The sequence below is a fragment of the Physella acuta genome, unplaced genomic scaffold (genome assembly GCF_028476545.2).
Source record: "Physella acuta isolate Inbredline_101_S28 unplaced genomic scaffold, ASM2847654v3 ptg002164l, whole genome shotgun sequence".
In the NCBI taxonomy this organism is placed as follows: domain Eukaryota; kingdom Metazoa; phylum Mollusca; class Gastropoda; family Physidae; genus Physella; species Physella acuta.
The window spans coordinates 27672-55000 of NW_026733665.1; the positions used below are offsets into that span (position 1 = coordinate 27672).

Here is a 27329-nt window from a genome sequence, read left to right on the forward strand (position 1 = left end):
TTGAACAATCTCGTAGCTTCCCGTTTGATGGCTCGCGAACTTCGGCCATCAATCACATCGTCCTGTATCGACCCCAAGGCGGAAGTAGATAATCGTGTTGCGAGTTACGTACGGGAACTGTGCCTAGTTCATTGGAATGGTGCTCAGGTTTGTAGAAGATGCTATTTTTTTGGGTCACGACTGACGGAACTTGTGCGTGGGCGTGGTATTTACATCACCGGAAGTGGTCAACTTTTTGAGCGTTAGTCATCATGGAGGTTATGCGGCACCCTCTCCGTCCGGGCCCAGACTTTCCGCCCGTAGCGAACACTCCCGACCGGCGACTCCCCCATATCCTCATCCACCCGGATCTGCTCCGTAACCGGACTTAACCGGATGGTGCCGGTTCTGATGGTAGACGCCCGGGACTCGGAAGCGTAATAACAGCTCATGTTGTTGCCCCTGGTCGCTCTGTACAACCGGTTCTCCGCGCCTCTCCGCGAAGATTTTAAATAACAAATACAGATGGCTTCGCGGAAACCTCGACGGAAATGACGCGACATGAAGCCGTAAACGAGAGGGTTAAGGCTGGAGTTGATGTAGGAGAGGACGAACATGGTCATCCGGAGGGGTTTGAGCACGCCGTAGTGCAGGTCCGGTAAGACGCCGAGAGCCACGAGGAGATTGTTGATCAGGATGGGACCCCAGCAGAAGGCGAAGAGCACGACGACGACAATCAACATCCGGATGACCTGGGGAAGAAGGGGAAAAAAACATAATTTATTCGGTTATTTTTTTTTTAAGATTTTTTTTTCTTTTATAAATTAAGATTTTGTAGTCATTTTCAATAAAAGAAAAAATAATGCAATATATATATATATATATATTTATATATATATATATATATATATATATATATATATATATATATATATATATATATATATATATATATATATAAAGATTTATTTCGCAAACATTACCCACATAAATACAACATGAAAAACAAAAACAAATTATAATTTATTCAGTTTTTTTTTTCATTTTTTTTTTTCAAGATTTTGGAATCATTTTTTAATTTAAAAAAATAATGCAAAAAAAATTGAAAATGTAATAAATTGGAATAAAAATTAATATAAAAAGTAAATCATAAATGAAGTATATGAAATCAACTTAATTATTAAGATTTATCGCGCTGACATCACCCATATAAATACAACATGAATAAATTTGAATAAGTAAACCAAACAATAAAAATGAAACGAGACGTTGCGTCATCATTGCCCACGTACAGCATTTGCTTATTGACGTCACATCCGCTCCCAGACCAATATGCCATAAATAACGATCACGTGATTCGCTGCTGTAATAAAATCACGTGACGGCCCTCGTCCAATGAATACACATTAATCGAACGTGTCCTTTAGCAGCATGGGCGAGTCGGGAGTTCATCATCTGCCCTTGTCAAGGGAGCGGCTCTTAATAAACAAACTGACATTGAACTTGGGAGTGTGGGGGAGGGGGGGAGCATTGTGGACTGGAGTAGAACGGCTTTTATGGAGCATGCACGCTGATCTAATTCGGGAAGGGGTGGGGTCGCCATGTGAAGGAGGGAGGGGGGGGGGGGTAATTGTCGCATGCGATGAAGCTTGCATCACGCATTATTTTAACTTAGAGTTAAGTATGACATCTTGAAAAGATCAGTGAACAATGAAAAGGAATATCATAGACCAACAAAAACCAACCCACAACCTAGTATAATAGACGGGTGTGGTTACCTAACTACACCGGCAAGGTCTTCACCAGTATAATGATGATAATAATACACGTTTTCCTTTGGCTAGAATTTTATTTTTTTAATCAAACATATTTAAAATACTTATGTACCAAGTTTTTGAATAATCTAAAAATAAAATAAAAACAGTGGGTAAAATATAAAAGCGTTGGTTACTGAAATCGTTTGAGATTTAACGAGCACCCAAAGGTTTTTACATTAGCATGAGAGATTTGTCTGGAAAGTCAGATAAACTTTTCGTTCAACTTAGAACAATGTCAACGTTGAACTATTTTAATCTACAAGCCCACCCACAGAAATTATGACAGAAAAATATAAAAAAAAATAAAGTGGTTTTAAATAGTTAATCCGATTGGCTGCTAGCCTTAAGGTCTCGATTTCGGATCTCGGTTCGAAATAGTGACTGTATGACGTCGTTGAATTCACTTAACACTAAAGATGGCAAAGTAAAGGCGGCTGGGCATAGTACTGACAACACCATGCCTTCAAATGCCGAGGTCAAGAAACAAATGAACTCTAGTTCATCTGCCCAAAGGATCGCTAGATCTAAGTCTAAAGAGGAAGTAGTTAATTATTACCCTGCTTTAAATCTCCCTCACGAGAAGGTAAGTACCAACATTTAGACAAATAAATGTTTATACACTGATGTTGTTATGATATGGAGAAACCTGGACACAGTAAATAAATTAACGTATCTAAGTTTTATGTCTGTTGCATGAAAGCATTGCACCTTAACCCTAAGCCGACCCGGCACAAATAGCAAACGAGAACCGGAAGTTGTTCCATCCAGCGAACTAAACTTGAGATAAAAGTTAGCATGACTGATAACATTACCCGACATGCTCTCTACCGGAACACTGAGCTCGGGAGGAAAAAATGTTGTAGAAAAACTGTTACAGCTGAGATGCACTGATCGAAATTGAACTTGTGATTAATTCGATTAAACCCAGGTAACTCTAACTTAATCCGGTCAAAGTTTTAAAATTTAGCGAAACGCTAGAAAACGAAGAAAAAAAATGTTTTTTACAATGTTACCGAATGTAATAAATGTTTTTCTTTAAACTTTATAGTATGTTATCAAAACTCATTAAACTATACGTGAAATATTTTTGTTTTTTGCTATTGAAATTCGTGTACATCATCTTCTTTGTATCGGTTTTTTATCAAACCTGAGCTGAACAAAGTGTAGAGATTTGAGTATTTAATTGCGGCTAGATTATATTTTAATCTTTAGTATTAAAATATATTCACAAAATTGAAGAGAGACAATGAAACGAGGCGTGGATTTGTCGATATTAACAAACAAATAACTTGTTATAAACGTTCAAAATATTAAATTGTTTCAAATTTACTTTACTATAGCAACAATATTTTGTAAAAAAAATTGTAATATCTTAAGTTTGAGATTACTGTTTTAAGGAAATGCTTTAAAAAACGAAACGGTATAACTCGCAAAACGGCCACATGGATACGAGTCTCGCCATTATTTTAGAATTCGAGTAAACATTTAATAAAAATTGAATGTAAATTCGTGCAGAGTATTTTTACTAATTAGTGAGATAAAAAATGAAAACTGTAATCAATATTAGGGGCATACAAAACATTTTTTTTAAAAGGTAATCGATATTTTCCTGAAACTCCATGACTTTTTTCAATGGTTTTTGTTTCTTCAGTTATTTTTTTTTTTTTTTTTTTTTGTGGCTTTTTATTTTTTAATTTTTTTTTTTTTTAAATGGCGACTTTTATTTTCCCGTAGCCTTGTACCTGTAACACGTTTTCATTAAAAATTATTCTAATTAGTTTATATAAGCCATCGTGTCAATTTCCTTAGCAATCAAATTAATTTAATTATAAATATATCAAAACAGGTTAAGTAAGCTTATTATGTATTGATGGGTTTTAATAAGTATTGAAATATTGTTTAAATTTGTTGTCTCAATGATTCCCTAGAGAGAGTCATGTTTATTTACTTGATATGTTGTTCCTATTTTGCTATCTGTAATGCAAATAAAGATACACAATACGAACAAGATTTAATCTGTTGGTTTTAAATTAATCATTTTAAATTACTCCTTTTAAATTGCTAATGACGTAATGATTTTAATATGATTACCACTAAACAAGGGACATAACAGACACAGTTCCAATTCTTTCAGATTTTTTTCCCACGTTTTCTTTAACTTGCTTTCTCTGTTTGTCTTTCCAATCAAATCTTGCGATCGAAATTTCTGGCACTTCCCAGTTAGCTAGCGCGCTGAAATTTTCAGGGAAGCTTTCTTTTGGATGACCATTGAATATTCAATTGTTATTATTACTAAATTGATCAATGGAAACATTTTATTGAGCATTTTAGACCGCTATGTAATCTATATATATAATTCTCCTCTGCTAGCGTTAGAAAAAAAACCAGCGACGCGTACCTCGCGCGCAGTGAAGCGAACGATCACATGTCGCCACAGGCTTAGGGGCAGAGAATTTAGCTTGAACCGAGTTTAAACTTACAGAAGGTAGGCCAGTTTGGGGGAGACGATATGGTCGAGTGGTTGGGCACACGATTGCTATCCCACTCGACACGGGTTCAAATCTATGTGTTCTAGTCAGTAACGTATTCAAACAACGTGTTTTTTACGAGTTGTCTTTTTACGAGTTGTCTTCGTTTACCCAAAAAAAGTGAAAAGATAAAATCGATAGCAAGATTTTAATGCAAACAAACAGACAAAGACTAAAAAGTAGAAAATAATAATCATTAAAAAAGTTTTAAAAAACCCACGTTTTCTGATTGAACTAAAAAGTAGAAAATAAATGCTATAGGCCCTACATCACAATAATGCAAGCGATCACTCTACTATAAGCGAGCAAAAACGTGGGGCGCCGTGATTTTCTTACAGTTTCTAATACTGTTGACTCTCTACAAGCTCCCTAATAAAAGTCAATAGTATTATCTAATCAATAGTAATATAACTTTTACTTCGGCGACCCACGTTTTTGCTCGCTTATAGTAGAGTGATCGCTTGCATTATTGTGATGTAGGGCCTATAGCATTTATTTTCTACTTTTTAGTTCAATCAGAAAACGTGGGTTTTTTAAAACTTTTTTAATGATTATTATTTTTGCTGAATATACTGCCAAGCACTTCAAATTAAGACGCAAAGATTTACTATCTATTATATTAGTTATCTTATGCGAAAGATGATTAAAGTTAAAAAATTGAAAAATTAAAATTAAAACATTACAATATTTTTTTTGAGTTCTTTAAATCATAAAAAATAATATTTCACCGTTACGAGCAAATCTTTTTAAAAAATGATTTAGAAAAAATGCATTGTAAACAATTACTTCATTGGCCCATAACTGCCCTAGTTTCTCCCCCACCTCCCCCCACCCTTTGCCTTGAGCTGTATGCCGACGAAAAAAAAATGTTATAAAAGTGACGTCATGAGCAACAATGCCATTTCTTCCAAGAGAATGTTTACATTAGTGCTTGCAGAAGTTTGTTGCATTAAACCCCAAACTTTTTTTATTGCGGATTGATACAATTTTTATTTTGTATTTCCAAACGATGCTCCTTTCATCTTTGTATTATCAACTTTGTTTAAACAGTACGACGTGCAAACAGCCGTAAAAGCCCTCAAAATGACAAAAACTAAATTGAATCTATCGTAAAACTCTAAAGATGAATGAACGTAGTTCTCAAGACGAGCTCTCGCAGATGATGTAGTAAAATGTAAGCGTGAGTGGTTCTCACGTTGTTTCACAAACTGTACCCTACAGATAAGATTTTTCTAATCACCTATCGTTATAACCTATTTCTAATACACTAAGTTTTAATACACGCGTTCATTAAACTGATGGTTGGAATATAAAAAAAAGCAATTCAATTTTTGTGGTTAGCTTCAACTTTCTGGGGTACGTTGCTTTTGAAAATGAGAACCATTAATTTTTATGAAAAATGTCGAAGCTCTCATTATTTTAATAGAAGCTCGATAAGGGAGACAAATATTGATATGATTGAATCAAATATTGATTTATAATTCCCCATTCCATTTTGTCGTACACCTTAATAAAGCGTAGTTTTTATTACAATTCTGAACTGAACAATTAAATGTAATTTTATTTATATTCCTGCTTCCTACAATCTGTTTAAAACTACTTTAAAATTGCAAGTAAGCATATTCTATATTTAGAAAATATGACAAGATAAAAAAAAATACAATATTAAAAATAGAAGCGTGAGGTTTGGGATTTCCCGAAGGCGTTGAATACATGAGTAACTACATGCGGCCGGAAGTCCGCCATGATTGCTGTGTATGATATTAAAGAGGAAACAGAAAGTAAAATATCCACTAGCTGTCCAGAGTTTTGTTGCTTCTGGAAATTTCCGAAAGATAAAAAAAGGACACTGGAGATTCTTATGACCCGCATAAAACGACAAAACGAAATTGGGTTCAAGAAAAGAGAAAGAAAAAAAAGTGAATTACAGAAAAGCATAGACATGCATTTTTGCTCGGGTTGTTGGATGAATGCTGTGTTTATTTCTGTACATTGTGATAGGCTATTTGATACAGACGGCTTGGGTGATGGAGTGCAATGGGCTAGGACCCAACTGGTGGGGTGGGTGGGGTTGATGAAAGTGTGTTCTCACGTTGATTAACAGCAGGATGGCTGTTCAAGAGATGTGTATGAAAATAAAAGTTACCAATGTGGAGTTGTTCTAAAAATGTTCAATAATTATAGCGCATGTAGGATGTAAGAAAATTAAGCCGTTCAATAATTATAGCAGTAAAGTTCCTCTTGACCTAACGATCGATTGGGCAGAAGACGTTTATATGTTTCTTGACCTCGGCATGTGAAGGGGTAGTGTGGCCAGCACTTTGCCCAGCCGCCTTTACGTTCATTAACCCAGAGGCGTAGCGAGGGGGGGGGGGGTTCATATGTCCCCGAGCGCCGACCCTAGGGGGCGCCAAAATGGGTTGAAAAAAAAATAAAAGCTAATTTTAACTGCAGTTTTCCATTGTAAATATAAAAAATATATGGGGGTATGGGCGCCAAATTGAAAATTTGTCCCGGGGGAGGGGGGCGCCAAATTGAAAGTTTTGTCCCTGGGCGCCGGGAAGGGTCGTTACGCCTCTGCATTAACATAAGTCAGGCACCCATCAGAGCTGGGCGGACGTCATACAGTCACTAGCCCGAACAGAGATCCGACCTCGAGACTTTTTTGGCTAGCAGCCTAATGATCTACCCTTAGACCACGCCATCCCATGCAATTGTTATAACCCGTTAAAAAGATACTAAACGGTGTCGAACTGTTGCAATTTACGGGAGACTGTAAAGACAAGAATAACATATCGAACACGCTCATGTTCGTTAACATAACTACGCTGAATCCAAGACACAATTAACATTGTAACACCAAAACTCTACCCTTGACCTTTCCTGACCTTAACCCTCGTGCTGACCATTACTCCGACCCTTATTCTGAATCAAGACCATGACAGCAACGTCGACCGATGCAAGTTCATTAACAATTATGTCTTTTAAAGTGCTTTTCTGATTTTACATTACATTGTGACATAATTATATTATTTTTTCAAAACTTAGATTCAGTTTTCCGAAATAGAATTTAACACAGAAATTGGGATATAATAATTGTCAGCTATGTAAACAGTACTAGTTCCCGAATAGAACAATCTCCAGCTCCTAGGTCGGATTAAAAATACTGAATTTATAGATACGACATGTTTAAATACCCCTCCCCCTTTTTTCCCCTCACATCCCCTCACCGCCTTAATTTTTTTAAACCTCGCCCCCAGAAAACGAACAAGATTATCTTTTAAAGCTTTATAAAACACATTTTTTTAAAAAAAATCCCTATCTCAGAGCCCATCACCTAATGAGTTCAAAATTAGTTGTAACGACCAACGCCCGAGGGTGACGGGTTGTAAAACATCAACAAATTATTAGTGACCCCTCATATTGAAAGCCGGTTCAATGTCCTCCAGTACAAACAGGCACATTTTTACTTTAATGCATATATATATATATATATATATATATATATATATATATATATATATATATATATATATATGTTTATATGTATAACAGTGCATGTGTATGTGATTGTGTTTGTGTTAGTGTGTTTTGTGTGTGTCTGGCACAAACACACATATACGAATGCGTAAGAGTTCATTTTTTAATTCGTTTATTTCATTATACGTCTATATGTTCATTCGTTTCTTCATTTATTCGCCAATTCATTAATTGATTCACTTTTTCATTCGTTCACTATTTCATTTGTTCATTCGTTAATGTATTCATTGGTTCATGTGTCGTTTTTTTTTTTTTTTTTTTTGACAATTTCTTTCCTTCCCCACACCATCATTGACAATTATCACAAAAGAAGTCTGACGACACACCCTCCCAACCCCACACTTTACCCTTGTAATAATTTCTCACATACGCTAATCAAGTGAAAAGGTGGCATGTAATTATTAATATAAAAATTATTTGTATTAGATTTTAAATTTAATTGATTTAGAATTTTTATTATATTAGCTTTAATGCAAACTAATTTTGTTATACTATAAAAATAGCATCAGCCTTAAATCGTAGATGGAAGCAACAACATCAAAACCAATAAATTTAACTTTTCAAACAATGGTTTTGTACAATGAAAAGAGGCGAACTCATTATTATTTCAATTCTGATTATTGATCCCCACAGTGTCTATTTCTGATTCACATTAAGGTTCATACAACCACATAAACTGACTGTTAAAAGAAACATTTGTATCCCCAAATTATCTTATGCCATTATTCTTTTATCAGTAATAGCTGTATGGACTTTATATTACTATAATATGAAATTTAAAAAAAAATAAAGTACCAGTTTGAGTCGATGGGGCGGGTGAGTGAGATTGTATCAGTTTTGTTTACCTCGGCATATAAAGGGACAGTGTGGTCAGTACTATACGAAGAACTTCCCTAGCATGAATCAGGTACCCATCAGAGCTAGGTGGAATGAGGGATCCGAGCTCAAGGTTTTCGGGTTAGCAGTTGGATACTCTACCACCCTACCATCCCGCCAACTTTAATTCTAAATAAAATTACTTACTTTATAGGGGAAAAACAGTTTTGTAGGAGGACTTCTATGGATAAAAATCTAGCTGTTTGAAAGGGAAGAAAGTTTGAATTGACATGGCTCATTTTACGTAACACCAATGTTACTTTTTAATCCTACTTATGATACTATTTTATTTTTACTTTAAATGTATTTTCCTCTCCAGCTTTAGGTTAGGAAAAGTTAACATCGGGAAACCAATGGTAAGAAATGAAAATAACCTGAGGAAATTGGGCTCTATAACACTTTGCCCATAGTTAGTTGTTTCATAAAGTCGTGGCCTACATCTGGACCCTGGCAATGTGCGCTTGCTGGTTTTAATCAACCCGCATCCGAGTTCTTTTGCGGTGGGAGAATGGTGGGTAAGGGGAGTAACTGGTAACGCGGTGTTTGTTATCTCTTACTAACATTCAGATTGTCGCACTTGAATTTTTCTTTATACCCGAGATTCGGTCTTCAACCTCACGAAGTTTCAATGAGGAATTCAGTGGAGTTGGCAAAGGGGGATTTGGGGGATTATAACCCCTCCCATGGACCCATATATATATATATATATATATATATATATATATATATATATAGGATTGTATACATATGGAAAAATGTGTGAACCCCTCCCATGACCATTTCCTGGCTACGCCACTGGAGGAATTCGATGCCTAGGTCGTGGTCGGTCGCTGTTATTTTTAACCCCTCAGATAAGGACGTGGAAGCAAATTGACAGTACCCCTGGATGTGACCCCTGCCGAAATTTAAGGCATCTGATACTCCTGTAAGTGCATTAAACATGTTGGAAAAATGTGTCTTGCAGAATACTTTTTGTCTAAAGAGATTGCTCAAACCATGCCTGGAACTTCTACAATCAATTTCTGTGTAACAGAGGAAGAATGCCCGGACCTTTTCTCAATAGAATCTTTAACTCACGTAATCCAAGTTGTAATCTAACTTGGGTGGACACATTAGTCAGCTAATCAGCCAATATTACACATGAACTACGGTAGAGGCGACACCTGTTACTTCACAATTTGACAGTTTCGACATCAGCACAATGTATAACACAAATATAAGATAAGCAAATCAGGAAAGAATAGCTTTGCTCTTTTGAAAGTGGTGTTGATTGAAGCAGTAAAAAGCTGATGTTTTCTTATTATAAATATATTTTAAAATTATTAAGGTGAAACATTTAAAATTGAACAGTAATTTTATTTTTATTTCTAACAAGAATATTATTTTGTTAGATTTTTACTTACTATTATATTTTAAATTGATTGATACAGAAACTTGAGACAAAAACTGATATTTCCTGCTATGTACTTTTATTTTGCCTTTTAAAGAGTCTCAAATTTGTTTAGAATCTTAATTGTTTCCCCTTTTACAATTCAGAATAATATATGGGAAGTAACTGATTGCTAAAGGTCACCCAGTCATTTATTGGGGGGGGGGGGGGATGATGTGTACAGGAAAGATTTTTTTTACATATGTCCAGTTTTAAAAAAAAATACATGATGTCAAATTGTTGAATGTCTTCTACTCTCCCGGCACTAAGACTGACACGGTAAAACTGACCCGGAAGTCACTTGATTGACAAAAGGTCTGTAGCTATCCGACGTGTACCTATCGCGGGTCGTGGAAAGTAAATACTACTGACCCACCTCTACACGAACACACACACACACACACACACTTGGAAAGTTTTTACAATAGGATACCCGGTTGCGAGTGACAGTTCTAAGCAGAGGTAACTCAATTACAGACTGGTGAAATACATTCTCCTCAGCTGTGGGACATTACCAACCTATGAGAGCAAACTCCAAAACCAAACAACTGCTGCCTTGTAGGTTATTCTTGGATGGACAAAAGCTATGGTAGGAAATCCTAAAAGAAAAGCTGGCTGAAATCAGAGTCAACGGCCTAACAACTTGACACGTAATTCTTAATCTGGTTGGAGGGAATCCATCCTAATATTACAATTAAGAAAGAAGAAGAAGAACCCCCCCCCCCCCCTCCACTGAATTTTCTCGAGCGTCAATTGTGTAAAAACCACCTTTCTTTCCATGACATAACGTCAATGTGACACAGCTCTCCCACTTCTGACCTTATCTAACCATTAGGTCACTTCAATGTAATACTCAGACCGTAATGTCACTCTAAGCAACCTCCACTCCCCCCACCTCCTAATTTTCCGAACCTGGTAAAACTCCACACTTTTCTGACTCCGATAAGACGTCGCCACCTCCCCCACCCCTCAAACTTCTCTAACATAACGTAACAAAACTGTGACGTGATCCTAACACCCCCTGACACACACACACACACTTATCTGACCGTGACGTGACGCTACGTGACATCCCACTTCTGTGGAGTGAGATGATGTGACTCCTACGTGATCCCCCCCCCCACACACACACATCTGTAAATGTCACGTGACGCAACCGTGACACCCTACATCTGTGAGACGACGTGACTCCATCGTGACACCACACACTGACCGTGACGTGACTCCATCGTGACACTCAACACACTGACGTGACACTACCTTGGCCCCACCCTCCCGCCCCATAACAAACACACTATTACGACCGTGAAGTGACACCACCACGCCCCTCCCTACACAAATAATCTTCTCTGACCGTGACGTGAACGTGACGCTAGTGTGACCTCGCACACACGCCGTGACGTGACGCTAGCGTGACACCAGCGTGACACCCACCTTCATCTTCTCCTTGTCCATCCTCTCCTTGTGTCTGTTGAGCATTCTGTTGTCCACACAGGCGTTGGTCTGTGTGAGGCTGGCGCTGTAGGTGTGGTTGCTGTGGTTGCTGTGGTTGGTGTGGTTCACACACAGGGACCTGGACCTGTGGGGCACAGCATAGTACATCAAGATTACATCGTCATTAGATCAACACTACATCAATATTACATCAACATTACATCAACAGTACATCAGCATGACATCAAAATTACATCAACATTACATCAACATTACATCAACATTACATCAACATTACATCAACATTACATCAACATTACATCAACATTACATCAACATTACATTAACATTACATCAACATTACATCAACAATAGATCAACATTAGATCACCCTTAGATCAACATTAGATTAGGATTAGATCAACATTAGATAAACATAAGATCAACTTTTGCTCAATTTTAGATCAACATCCTGATACTATTAGATCAGCTTATCATCAACATAACGTCATCAGCAACATTAGATCAACATTAGTTCACGATTAGATCAACTTTAGATCAAAATTAGATCAACATTAGATCAGCTTATCATAAACATAACTTCAACATTAGTTCTACATTACATAAATTATACATCAACAGGTTAATGTCAAAATTAAATTTACATATTTCAACATTACGTCAACGCATATAGATCTTAACTCGAATATATAAGTATGAAAAATATTTCAAAACACACACAAATTTAGAACCACTCTCTTCCAAAAGTTCTTCTAAACTTTATAAATTAGCAATAATTTCCTCAAATCTGTTCAATCATTTGACATCAAACTCTTTTGTTGTGTTCTATAAAAACTATCATTTATGCTAAATAGATAGATTAGTATAAAAATGAGCTCTTTAATGCTATACTTTTTAAAAAATTTATTTTAAAAAACAGACAAGAAACCTTTAAAAATCATTACACAAACATTAGAATGTAAGAATTTTTTTTTTTTTAGTTTTCATTACGCGTCATTATTCGTATAGTCTTAAAAGTTCAAAGACGTGTTTTTTGTTGTTTTTTTTTTCAAAATACTGTGAAAAATATTATCACCGTTTTTATCCCTAGGTTAATGATCAACGTAAAAAGGGTAATTTAGCCTTCATTACTCAGTGGCCCTACGTCGTGAAGAGGCGGGCGTACCCGGCCATCATGCTAATCAACCCCGCGTGGATATTTGCATAACAATACTCACTGGTCAGCGGTGGTCTGGCGCCAGAACTTGGACCCTTTGGCCAGTTCCAGACAGATGGTGGTGTACGATACGACCATGACGCAGACAGGCACCATAAAAAGAAGCACCAGCATGTAGGATTCGAAGAGGATGCCGTGGATGGGTTTGTCCCATTCTTTCTTGCACCAGAAGGCTTTGTAGAGGTTCCCCACCTCCTTGTGTTGCTAGGGGATGCAAAAACAAAATAACTAAATGAAACAGAAGTATATTTTCATAATCATTTGTCTTTAAGTTTCAACCTCCTTGTGTTGCTAGGGGATGCAAAAACAAAACAACTAAAAAGCGAGAAAAAAAAATGTCATAATCCCTTGTCTTTAAGTTTCAACCTCCTTGTGTGGCTATAAATACAAAGCAAAACTAAAATAGAAACAAAAGTACAGTTTCATAATCACTCGTCTTTGAATAACAACCCCCCTTGTGTTGCTAGGGAAAACAAAAACAAAACAACCAAAACTAATTGTGACAAAAGTACATTTTTACAATCACTTGTCTTTAATTACCAACCCGCGTGTGTTGATAGGGGATGCAAAAACAAAACAACTTAAATCAGACAAAAGTACATCTTCATAATCACTCGTATTTAAGTACCAACCTCCTTGCTAGGAAAAATAAAACAAAAAATAAACAAATAAAGATGAAACAAAACTCAATTTTTACAATCACTCGTCTTTAATTTCGCTTGATTATCTGAAAATTTTAGAAGAATACAGGACTAAACATGTATAATTTCCATTTATTTCTAAGGGTTTTTTTTTTAAATAACTCTGTGTGGAAAATAGATTATGGAAAAAAAAAACTTCTTGAAAAATCACACAGTCATTCACCAAAGATATCAAAATCTTACGCAGTAATTTACAAAAGATATCAAAATCTTACACAGTCATTCACAAAAGATATCAAAATCTTAAGTGTGTGTAGTGTGTGTGTAGGGTGGTCGGGGGGGGGGCAACTTAAGTTACGCTGATATGTAATCAGAAAATATAACGTCAGAGTTGTGTTTTTGTGTGAATCAGTTAATAGAAGAGCTGCAAATATTAACCGAAACAAAAGTGATAGATACAGTAAAAATAAAGTTACGATTTGGAACCTGAGAGTCCATGGGGCAAGTGAAGTAGCGTTCACCTGTTTCTGTGACATCGGCATTTGAAGGGATAGTGTGATTAACGTTATACCCAGCCGCCTTTAATTTCACTAATGTAATTTACATACCCATTAGAACGGGGTGAACTCAGGGACGTTCTAATGACTTGAGACTTTCGGGTTAGCAGTCTAGCGCTCTAAATCTAGGCCAAGCGGTATAGTAAGTTTTCGAATAAATTTCGTGTTTTAAAATACAAAGGGTATAATAAAAAAGAGTCACGAAAGTATGCTGCAGATGAAACCATGTAATCTCCCCTTTAATTTAATGAAAGCGTGCATCCTGTCATTAATTAAGAGCAAGTAGACTGATCATGAAAGAAACCAGAGAGCCTCGTTATGATCAGAACCGATCGACCTAGTCCGAACAAACACGATGTAACGCTGAATGAGTTAACGGTGACCCACTTTGATGTGTTCGAGTTCAGAAAGTTTAAGGGCAATCAGAAATCCTCGCCATTTACTGATGAAAGGTTGTAATGAACATTTACAAGGGTTGTTGCAGTGTAAATTAAATCATAGCTAAGAAAAATACGTTGACGCAATTTAATGTATTTAATGTTTTTACATATGAATGATGTATGTATATTTGTACATGTATGAATAAACGATCCTACATTTTGATAGAAAGCGGTTCAAGAAATGGAAATGTTGCGTGAAAATAGTGAGACTTATTGCCACGAAGATTTCGTTGTCTCGTTGACTTAGAACAAAATTATGTAAAACATTTTCCAAAAAAAGAAAGCAAACGAAAATGGTCTTAAAATATTCTAGTTCTAAGCCAGCTACAAGTAATGCAAAGAATTCTCTTTTGAACAAGCGATGAAGTAGAGTTTATATGTTTCTAGCTCTCGACATTTGAAGGGAAGGTGTGGTCAGTACTATGTCCAGCAGCCTTTACTTTCCCTAACGTGAGTTAGATACCCATCAGAGCTAACTGGACTCAGGGACTTTCTATTAACTTGGACCTGGATTCGAACTCGAGACTTAGGCCACGTCGTCCCATCAGGTACACGTAGTTATTACATTTCTATTCATTTTAATTTAACTCCATTTCGTCTCAGGTAAGTCGTGTAACCTAAGATTGTTCGCAGCTCTCCATTTTGACGAATGCATCTTACGTGGACTTGTACCTTAAATTTACTAAACGTAAACTTTGAAACTTTGACGAAATATTGGATTAAATTGTGTCAGTGGCGTAGCTACCGTAAAGCTAGCGTAAGGAAGGCATAGGGGCCCAAGGCAAATAGGGGCTCTTTTTCGAAAGTTTGAGGGGGGGGGGCAAATCGAAAGTTTGTCCCCGGTCGCCGGGAAGGGTCGCTACGCCTCTGAGGGGCCCACTAACACTTTTTGCATAGGGGCCCAAAAATACTAGCTACGCCACTGAACTGTGTCTGGAAAAGTAATTAAACTTTTTAAACATTTCGTTGTTTTATTCACATTTTTTGCCGTAACTTCACTGCATGCAGTTAAAGTTTTTCTGTTTGAAGCACCGCAAATGCCTGCCACTGAATGGGATCTCTTAGAACAATGTGGCACGCCCTTTCATTGAGGGACCGACCTTTTATTAAACACGGTTAATGTAATTACCGTCTCGTAATGAAGTTTTAATTAATCCCGTTCACGGGTCCAGAAACGTCTTTTATGGACATCCTGCATTTACTTAACAAAGAAACCATAGAAGGTGCAGACGATGGTCATTAAAACAAAGCCACCACGTTTGGTCATCGAGTCAGGAATAAATGTCTACATTGTAGTGTTAAATTGAAAAGGTAGGGTGGTATTTGGTTTAAGGATGGCCCGAGTTAAGTAAAAAAATTACCGTATTTCCTCGCGTTACTGGCCTGATCTTGATCACAGAGGACCTATGGCGTTACATACAAGATTTGTTGAGGTAAACTAGTGCTGGTGGGTTTGATTGTATAAAGAGAGAATAGCGGTTTGGTTCTAACTCGTACAACTTTTTATATTTCGTTATTGCTTATATCCAGTCATTGTTTATATCCAGCTATTGTTTATATCTAGTTATTGTTTATATCAAGTTATTTTTTATATTCGTATTTTGTTGATATCAAGTTTTGTTTATATCCAGTTATTGTTTATATCAAGTTATTGTTTATATCCAGTTATTGTTTATATCAAGTCATAACAATATGGAATAAATTATATCCAAAAAGCAGTAATTACAGTAATTACTTTTAACATGCAGGTTACAATATGCATGATAATGTATTAATCCTGTATAATAAGTTGTGAATTTGAAAAGTAGGGGGAAAAATCAAAACTGCTCATATTAAGTATTATTTTAGAAAGATCGAATTGATTGATTGAAAAATAATTGCATCTAACATCAATCGATGACACTCCATTAGCCCAGAATTTTAACAAAAATATTTCTTTAAATACGTCGTAGTTAATTACTTTTTAAAAAGTTCTTATTGGTGTCAATAACCGAATGGGGGGGGGGGGGATGATGAGGTTTTGTAGCCTCACACCCATTAGCAGGTCGAGACAACGCTTCCAGAATGTTCTACACAAAAATGTTCTTATGTCCGTTTATTGACCTGCTGACCTTTTCTCGACATTTGGTTCGTGCGATGGTTAACGTCGGAGTAGGATTCGAACCATGGAACTGGGTTAAGCTATTAGTAAATAGTGCAAACAAAAGGAGATTATTGGCACGAGCTTTACATATACAGACCTTTATGTGCACGGAGAAATTCTGATTGGTGTAACTAATGCTTGTATAGCCGAAAATGTCCAATATGTGGTTGGTATAATTATGGATGCGACCACAGCAGTACATGTCCGGATTCTGGTTGAATATGGCGGAACATTTCGAACTGTATTTCAAGAGCGACTGCCTCTCCCAGTCATAACACATAAATACATACATACACAAGAACGCAAACACGTACTTTCATAATTACTCAAACACACATAAATGTACACACACACACACACACACACACACACATATATATATATATATATATATATATATATATATATATATATATATATATATATATATATATATATATATATATATATATATATATGTATGTGTATATGTATAAATATAATTATGTCTATATACATGTACACTTGTAAAATGATATTTATAAAAAAAGAACTAACATTCAATTATATTAACATATTTACAATAAAAGAACCAAGTAGATTCAGAAGATTTTTAAACAAAACGGCAAACAGACCATCATTAGATACATTTTTCTAACCACATTAAAAAATGTAAATTTAAATTATTTAAAATATTTTTAAACACACGGCAAACTGACACCAGGAAGTAACGTCAGAGGCTTGCATCTACGAGTGCGGGAAAACCTGCATGGATTATGTTTGATTCTATGCAATAATAGAAGTTTTTTGTTTGTTTGTATTCTGTTTGTTTGAGGGGAAATGTTTTTTTCTCCCCTTTATACGGTTCAATTATTGTTGAACGTTTTTACCTGCTTGTATAGATGAATTTTTTTTTTTATAAAGTTCAATTTTGTTCAATTTTTACAAATTACGGAATCATGAACACAGATGATAGTAATAGGAAACCTTACTCCGTTGAAAAAGTCTTATAGTCATAAGCGCTTTAATGATAATCCTACTGGCATGTTTTTTTTTAAATTTATTTTAAGCTCCGGGAAGCCTTTGAGTCAACTCAGCGCTAATCAATACCAAACATCATTTGGGGTAGATTAGTTGTCGTTCTCGAAAAGAAGAGCTCACGATTCCTAAGTTTAAGTACTCGATGCAGAGTCAACTCAGCTCTAATAAAAACCTGGCTTGAGTTGGGGAAAATATACACACTAGACCTATTGCTGACCCCTGTAGGCTCATAGATTTGCCAACGTCAAAGTCATAAAACTATATCACTCCACATCAAGCACTTAAAAAGGCAATCTCTACGACAACTACCAAAAGGACCATCTTCTTAACGATTCTTTACAAGTAGTGAGGAAAAAATAGCGACCTCTCTCTATATATTTTTTCACAGCAGACATTATACTAGCCGGTTGCCTTGGAGAGAGAAAACAATTTTAACAAAAAAGCTTCTTGCTTTGAAAATATATTTACTAGTATTAAACAATACCAGCGGTCTATTGATGTATATAAGACAATAGACATTATACTGCCCGGTTGCCTTGGAGAGAGAAAAGATTTTAACAAAAGACTACTTGCTATGAAAATATATTTTACTAGTATAGAAATACCAGCAACCTCTTGATGTATATCATAAGACAATAGACATTATACTGGCCGGTTGCCTTTGTGAGAAGAAAAAAATGTAATACGTACTTGAGTAATGAGAGAAAAGATAACATAGCATGTACATAGACTCGGTGGAAACTGGTTGCTAAGCAATCGATGGCATGACACGCCAAAGACACGTTTATTACCACCTGGCTAGTGCTAGGGAAGAATGCGCTTAATAAAATAATAGAAAGATTGCACTGTTTAAAAGATTATATTGCGACAGAGGTTCAAGTTACGTACACATTTTAATTATGACTTTTTTAAAAGCGTGTGTACTTTGTTGTTCGATACTGGCGTGTTTTGTTAAAAATAAAATGGATACTAAACGTAGAAGCTATATCTTAACAAAAGAATAAACAATGTTAATTTGGAGTTTTTATTTTTTTTTATATATTTTCTAAAATTTGACAAAACTGCATTTATTCTGTTACATTAAATAGTAAAGGACCTTCCGAACCAGGTGAAGTAGAGTTCACCTGTTTCTGTAATCCCGAGTCTCGGCATATGAAGGGTTAATGTAGTCAGCACTATCTCTTTCATTTCCCTAACGTGAGTCAGGTAGTTAATAACAGCTAGGAGGAGTATTGGAGGGGGGGGGTCTACTGACAATACCCTGGTATGCGAACTCGAGACTTTCGTGTAAGCAGTCGTGTGCTCTACCAATGCAACCACGCCGTTCCCTTTTGTAGTAAACCTCAATAATAACTATTTCGTTTCTCACACAAACGCTGACTTCTATGTACTTTATCTATCTAGTTTCTCACACAAACGCTGACTTAAATGGACTTTATCCATCTCGTTTCCCACACAAACGCTGACTTCTATGTACTTTATCCATCTAGTTTCCCACACAAACGCTGACTTCTATGGACTTTATCCATCTCGTTTCCCACACAAACGCTAACTTCTATGTACTTTATCCATCTCTTTTCTCACACAAACTCTGACTTCTATGGACTTTATCCATCTCGTTTCCCACACAAACGCTGACTTCTATGGACTTTATCCATCTCGTTTTCCACACAAACGCTGACTTCTATGGACTTTATCCATCTCGTTTCCCACACAAACGCTGACTTCTATGGACTTTATCCATCTCGTTTCCCACACAAACGCTGACTTCTATGCACTTTATCCATCTAGTTTCTCACACAAACGCTGACTTCTATGCACTTTATCCATCTAGTTTCTCACACAAACGTTGACTTCTATGCACTTTATCCATCTCGTTTCTCACACAAACGCTGACTTCTGTGCACTTTATCCATATCTTTTCTCACACAAACGCTGACTTCTATGCACTTTATCCATATCTTTTCTCACACAAACAATGACTTCTATGCACTTTATCCATCTAGTTTCTCACACAAACGCTGACTTCTATGTACTTTATCCATCTCTTTTCTCACACAAACGCTGACTTCTATGTACTTTATCCATCTCTTTTCTCTCACAAACGCTGACTTCTATGTACTTTATCCATCCCGTTTCTCACACAAACGCTGACTTCTATGTACTTTATCCATCTCGTTTCTCACACAAACGCCGACTTCTATGCACTTTATCCATATAGTTTCTCACACAAACGCTGACTTCTATGCACTTTATCCATATAGTTTCTCACACAAACGCCGACTTCTATGCACTTTATCCATATAGTTTCTCACACAAACGCTGACTTCTATGCACTTTATCCATCTAGTTTCTCACACAAACGCTGACTTCTATGCACTTTATCCACCTCTTTTCTCTAAGTTTTAATGGATAACAAGATGTTCGAAACAAAAAAAATTATCTCAGCTTTTTATGTTAAAAAATATTTCACAACATCTGTTTTTTATCGCTAGTTTCATGCCGCATAACATTTTAAAAAGGCGAAATCATTATAATATTCGTGTCAGGGCCAACATATCTAAACAAAGAAAAGATTCTCGTAAGGGTAAAAATTGTACAATAACAGCATGCTAAGAAAGATAAACCCCTAAAGTATATGCGAGCTATTTTTTAAGCATTTTTTTTAAAGTTTATTTGTTTTGCTTTTTTTTTCATGTTATAAAACACACAAAATCCATTATTCTACAGCAGAGTACGTTCAGAAACTTAGAGCTAGATCTGCTGTCAACCCCAGTTAACTTGAAACTTTACCGTCTCAACTAGTACGGATGGGCGCGATTTTCCTCTCACTTAAAGATTAACCCCTTCATTCCAAGGTCTACGTGTTTTCCCATCTCTAAGCGGTAATGGCTGACAAATCCGTGCACTTTACCGAGAAAATGGTTTTTGTTTTGTAACTTTTGCGTGTACTGTTGGATTTCATGTTGGGTGCTCGCAATAATGTTTCGTGTGGTGTTCGGTGAGATTTAAAAAAACATCGTACCGATATTAAATTAAAGATATATTGTACATATATATATATATATATATATATATATATATATATATATATATATATATATATATATATATATATATATATGTGTGTGTATGTGTGTGTGTGTACGATAGAGAATATGTATGTGTGTGTGCGTGCTTTTGTGTGTTCGCGTGCGTGTGTGTCTGAGTGAGTGTGTGTGTCGTTTATTTTGAAATTTAAAAAAAAAAACATTAACTATAACTTAGACAACATTCCTTTAGGAAGTTGGTCGCATTGTTACATTAATTAATGAAGCATTTAGGGAGTGGTTTAGTTTATTACTGATATATATGCTGCATCAAAGTGATATTGATTGTAACTTTTGTTTTAACTGGGATGATTAAAGAATGTTATTGTCATGTGCCCCATGTCACGTGTTATGAGATGAGCACACCACCAAGGTCGTGTTGTCATGTGTCTCATGTCATGTGGGTCATGTGCCCCATGTCACGTGGGTCATGTGCCCCATGTCACGTGTCACGTATCCCATCGAGTGATGTGATTAGCACACCACGAGTGTCGGGTTTTCATGTGCCCAATGTCACGTGTGATGTTATGAGCACACCACCAAGGTCGGATACCACTACTCACCTGAGCAAAGAGGATGGGGAGGGCCAGGATGAGGGAGCCCAGCCACAAGAACACCACAGCCACACGGGCCCTTCGTCTGGTGCAGATACGTTTGGAGCGGAGGGGGGACAAGATGGCGATATTCCTGGGGAAACAGAGAACTAAAGGTTAGAGGAGGGGGGACAAGATGGCGATGTTCCTGGGGAACAACAAAAAAATCTACTATAGACTATTTGATAACACCATTCATAGAACCAACAGGTGAATAGTATTTACTGTCCATGAAAGCGGTTGTTCCAATACTTATAAATATATGCAAAAAAATATCTCTGTACTTGTAATCGATGAAGAGCTTTACTCAAACACAACATTAAAATACTCTACCAAATACATTAAAAAGTTTTAAAAAGTATTTACCAAAGCGAAAGTAAATACCGACATTGCTAGAACCTACCTTTCATTGTGAAGACACAAACATTACTGGAACCTACCTCTCAATGCTCATGACGGTCAAGGTCATGACCGAGCAGACCATGGCCACAATCTGGAAGTAGTGGACAGACTTGCACAGGTAGTAGCCAAAGGCCCAGGAGAAGGAGAGGAACGCCACGCCCTGTGGGAGAATCAGAGAAACACACACATTAATAGCACGATGATATCATAAACTATGGGATTTGCAGACATTATCAGATATATGAGGTCACAGAATTCAAAGACACAATCATATAAAAAACACGGTGATATCATAAACCATAGAGGTGACAGACATAATCAGGTCATTAACTCATTGGTATATGAGGTCACAGAATTCAAAGACACAATCATATCAATAACACAATGATATACGAGACCACGTAATTCACAGAAAAAAAACAAATCAATAACACGTTAATATACGAGGCCTACAATCCAAATAATTCACAGAAACAATCAGGTCAATAACACAACGATATACGAGGCCATAGAATCTATATATATAATTCTCTTCTGGGATCAGTTAGAAAAAAAGCTGCAAGCGCGCCTTTGCAGTCCCCTCTCTTCCTCTCTATCACTATCACTACCACCCCCACCCCACCCCCACATGATCTGGTGAGCGGTGTTCACTCTGTTTACATTTTACAATCATAGAGACGGGTTTGGTGACGGCTATTAGGGGCAGATAATTGAGTTTGAAACGATTTTAAACTTAGAGGAGGTAACTAAGAGGAGGCTGCTTTCACGTGGGGGGGGGGGGGGGGGTTAGTGTTTTTAAGCAAATATTTTCAATGGCAGCATTGGTACTGTCGAATTCATAAATTATAAATTACTGAAAAGTAGAAAAAAACAACAACTAAATAGCGGCGTATGATACGCAGCGGGTCGGCTCGTTAGTAATAAAATGATAGATGCAGTCACATAATTTACAGACACAATAAGATCAGTAACACTCTGATATATGTGAAGCACATAATTCACAGACACAATGAGATCAATAACACTCTGACATATATGAAGCACATAATTCACATATACAATAAGATCAGTAACACTCTGACATATGTGAAGCACGGAATTCACAGAAATAACCAAATCGTTAACAAATCGATATACTCAACAACGGGAAGATTTCTCGAACATTCTTGTCAATGACAGGTCCTGTTTTTTTTTTCAGGGAATGAGTGGGTGGGAGGAGGGGAGTGGGAGTAAGGTGGGAGGGTGAGGGTAGTACTTGAGTGCTAGTGGAACCACTAGTTCCTTACCTTGTCCCGAGGGAACAGCCGGACAATTTCAACTGAGATGACCCTCAGAGAAGAGGGTAGGCTACTGAGGAGCGCGTGATTAAAACACCAATAAAATAAAAACCCAGATTGCGCAAAGTTAAACATATGACTTTGCCGAAATAGAGAAATAACTGAATTGTTCAACATTATAAAATGATGGGTTGTTTTATTTTTTTTATTTTTTTTTTTGGGGTGGGGGGGGTGGGGGGTGGAGGGGGGGTTGGGGGGAGGGGGGTGGCATTTCTTTTCAAAAGAAACATTTTTAAGCAAATTGACTACATTCAATTACAAATATTATATGTTTGTGATGTAATTTCTAACAGCAGGGAGATTACATTTTGGTCGCCATCTTATTTATAACTGAATTTTCCCTTCTTAAGAAAGTACCAAAAACATTTAATCTTCCATTTCAAGAACTTAACGAACACAAAACGCACAAGGCAACGTATTATTTCTTCCACCTTCATCAAGCAAGCACAATCTTCTAGAAACAAAAATCTGATTTCAGAATGCCACGTGATTATCTTTCCTTGGACCAACTACGGGCAAACAAAATATGGGAGATAATAGTCTATTTTTTTCAAACCTTGTCGAGATTCAGGGGAAAGAATCCATTTTCAGACAATTCAGTTTGTTGTAAGGAATTGATCTGCTAGTCTATGCGGTAATTGTTTGAATCATTTTGTTGGCAAAGTTACGAACTGGAAAATCCATTTCCTTTTTTTTTAACGAAAAAAATTGGACATTTGGAGTGGAAGCTAAATTTTAGATGACGTCTCTAGAACAGCCGACGGGGAAACATTTTAATACATTTTAATTTAGTCTAGAATCCTAGAACCTTATATAGAACGAAAGGAAAATGGGTTCAGCGTAAAAAAAAAGTCATGAACTAAGCCATTGGAAGTAACAGAGTTGCATCCCCTAATGATTATTTTAATCTAGTTTTTATTCTAGTTCATTTTCTTCATTTAATTATTATACATATGCTTTGTGATAATGTTTTTGAAACTACAAAACAAAATAAATTAATTTTTAATGTTTAGATATTCAATTTAATTTTTTTTTTTTTAAATAGCAGGACTAATGTGGATATAGCTGTTTGAAATGGAAGAATGTATGATTTCTTGTGTCTCGTTTTATTATACATATCACATGTGCTGCTTATAATATTTATAATGTTATTATTCTTTTATCCCAAATTTATTTCAGCTCTAGTTATCAGCCCACCGCACATAAAAAGAAAATTACCGTTTTGCTTATTTTATTTTTATTTTTATTTTTTTGCTTTTTTCTTCTCCCCCAAAAATCACCATTTAATTCCACATTTGCATTTTCTTGTTTAAAGATAAAATACATGTTAGACGTTTTTTGTGTATAATTTTACGTAAATCATCTTAAATGAATGAAATTACATGTCAGAAAGAAATATTACTATTGTAAATCTGTATCAGTCCTCACAAGCCGATTATGAAAACTGTAATACTAAAGCGAACATGGCAAGGCAAACTGACGCTGTAAATTACATAACTGAAGCTATTTGTTTTTTTTTAATAGAGTATTTAGGTCGTTAAAGTAAAATAACATTTTATAAGACGTATTTTAAGTTAAAGATATGTTCTTTGTAGTCTTCAAGTTGAAAAGGACTTTAAAGGTGTTTTAATCAGGATGTGGAAATACATAAAAAGAAACTAAGAAAAAAGTGTGATAAAATACACACAGAAATGTCATATATATCTACTCAGGGAAAGTCTTAGATGTAAATCGTAGGCTTATTAGGGCATTGGAACATAAAAGTTATTTTTAGTAACTGATACTACATAATCATATTCAAAAATAGGTTCACTAATTATAATTAGAGATATAAAACGACATTGTAATACTGGCTTAAGTACTTGAAGTTGAGTTCTAAAATCTGTTTTTAACATGGGCTTTGGCGATAGAATTCGATATTAATAGCTACATGGTAAAATGGGCTTTGGTTTAGGAAGCTGAGTCATAAGAACGTCATTGCAACATGGCGTTAGTGTTACAATATAAGATTAACAACGACATTGCAACATGGGACTTTGCATTGGAATTTGATATTCAAAAACGCCATTGTTGCATGGATTTTGGTCTTGGTATCTGAGATAAACAAGTAATTTGTAACATGGGCTGTAGTATTGAACTTTGATATTAACAACTACATTGTAACATGGGCTGTAGTATTGAACTTTGATATTAACAACTACATTGTAAAATGGGCTGTAGTATTGAACTTTGATATTAACAACTACATTGTAAAATGGGCTGTAGTATTGAACTTTGATATTAACAACTACATTGTAAAATGGGCTGTAGTATTGAACTTTGATATTAACAACTACATTGTAAAATGGGCTGTAGTATTGAACTTTGATATTAACAACTACATTGTAAAATGGGCTGTAGTATTGAACTTTGATATTAACAACTACATTGTAAAATGGGCTGTAGTATTGAACTTTGATATTAACAACTACATTGTAAAATGGGCTGTAGTATTGAACTTTGATATTAACAACTACATTGTAACATGGGCTGTAGTATTGAAATTTGATATTAACAACTACATTGTAACATGGGCTGTAGTATTGAACTTTGATATTAACAACTACATTGTAACATGGGCTGTAGTATTGAAATTTGATATTAACAACTACATTGTAAAATGGGCTGTAGTATTGAACTTTGATATTAACAACTACATTGTAAAATGGGCTGTAGTATTGAAATTTGATATTAACAACTACATTGTAACATGGGCTGTAGTATTGAGTTTCTTCCACGTCTAACCCCCCCCCCCCCTCCCCCCGAACGAAATGGAATTTCTATAGAAAACATATTTTTACCTGTGTCCCTCCCACCCCCCCCTTCTCCCCCTGAAAATATCAAGTGCCCCCCTCTCTCCCCCCCCCCCCGTATTGACATGTGAGATTTATAACTACATTGTAAAATGGACTATAGTACTGAAATTTGAGATGAACAACTAACATGGGCTATAGTTTTGAAATTTGAAATTTACAACTACATTGTAAAATGGGCTTGGGTTTAGGCATTTAAAATCTTAAGTACTGGAGTCAGAGACTTAACAAGTTACTAATAAACTGCATGTGACTCTATATTTGCAAATAAAAGACAGTAAGCAGACATCCTTTAGGAACTCATTAACACAGACAAAATCTCACTTTTTATGTATCCATGTACAAGACATTTCACCAGAATTTCAACTTTCAGCTAACAAAAGTTTCCACCGGTCAGTCGATACATAAACCAGAATCCCATTATCGCCAGCTAGACGGAAAATTCATTTTTCATTTGTTTTAGTTTATGACTTATATGGTTTTAATTTTTTTAATGCCAATTTTTGTTTCGTAATGTGACGCCGCTATTTAGTAGATTTCAAATTCTTGTTGAAAAAACTGTTGAAAGTTGAAATGTAATGAGGGTTTTTTTGTGAGTCATGTGCCAAGACTCACATAATGTGAACGACTTTTCTCGTAATTGAAATTTTTCTTGACATTATGTGACATTACGCAGGGGCGGAGATACTGGTAAATGTCAATTGACATTCCTCTTACAATTGTAACATTTATAAAACATAAAGAGCATATATATATATATATGTGTATGTGCGTGCGTACGTGCGCGTGCTTGTGTGTGTATGTGTGTGTGTGAGTGTGTGTGAGTGCATGTATTTGTACTTGCACGTAAACGTGTAAGTGCGCACTTGTGCTTGTATATGTATTGGTATGTGTGTTTGTATGTGAATGGTAGTGTTTCTCTCTTTTCTCTCTCTCTCTCTCTCCCTCCCTCTACATGTGTGTGCATGTGTGTGTAAGCGCGAATGTGTAATTAAAAAAAGAACGGTAAATTAACTTCTATTATAGCGTTTGATGTCGTACCACCAAGTGACGCCACTAGGGAACAAGAAACTTAACACGTCTATCTAACATCTACTGTTTAAGATAGGTAGTTTGTGGGCGGCTGTTGCACGAAGTGACTTGATTTAGCAACAGACTGGTTTTGCTTTTAAATTTATCTGGTTACAGCTCCTGTAGAAATACTTGAGTTTATTTCATTCTCTCATAGCTGTATTTGAAAATAAACGTGATACTGCTGTTGTTAGAGAAGGAAGTTTATACCAACACCGCCGATTGGCTGGTCATGTCACGTGGGCCATTAAGTTAAAACAACCTGATCAAAGAGATGTCCATTAAATGTAATTTAATTCACAGAAAAGTTAAAATCAATGAAGCAGACTCAACCAGTTCACAAG

The 27329-nt window shown here is 36.0% G+C and overlaps 1 protein-coding gene across 1 annotated transcript in view; it reads right to left on the bottom strand.

Annotated features, from left to right (window-relative positions):
* Nucleotides 1-242: 242 nt before the first annotated feature.
* Nucleotides 243-27329, bottom strand: part of LOC131932408 (galanin receptor type 1) — a 29391-nt gene continuing 2304 nt past the window's right edge. The window contains exons 3-8 of the mRNA XM_059289329.1: nt 22677-22751; nt 21764-21885; nt 21294-21417; nt 12842-13044; nt 11604-11748; nt 243-731 (exon numbers count right to left, since the gene is read on the bottom strand). Of these exons, the coding sequence (XP_059145312.1) occupies nt 243-731; nt 11604-11748; nt 12842-13044; nt 21294-21417; nt 21764-21885; nt 22677-22751 (1158 nt within the window). The remainder of the gene's footprint in view (nt 732-11603; nt 11749-12841; nt 13045-21293; nt 21418-21763; nt 21886-22676; nt 22752-27329) is intronic.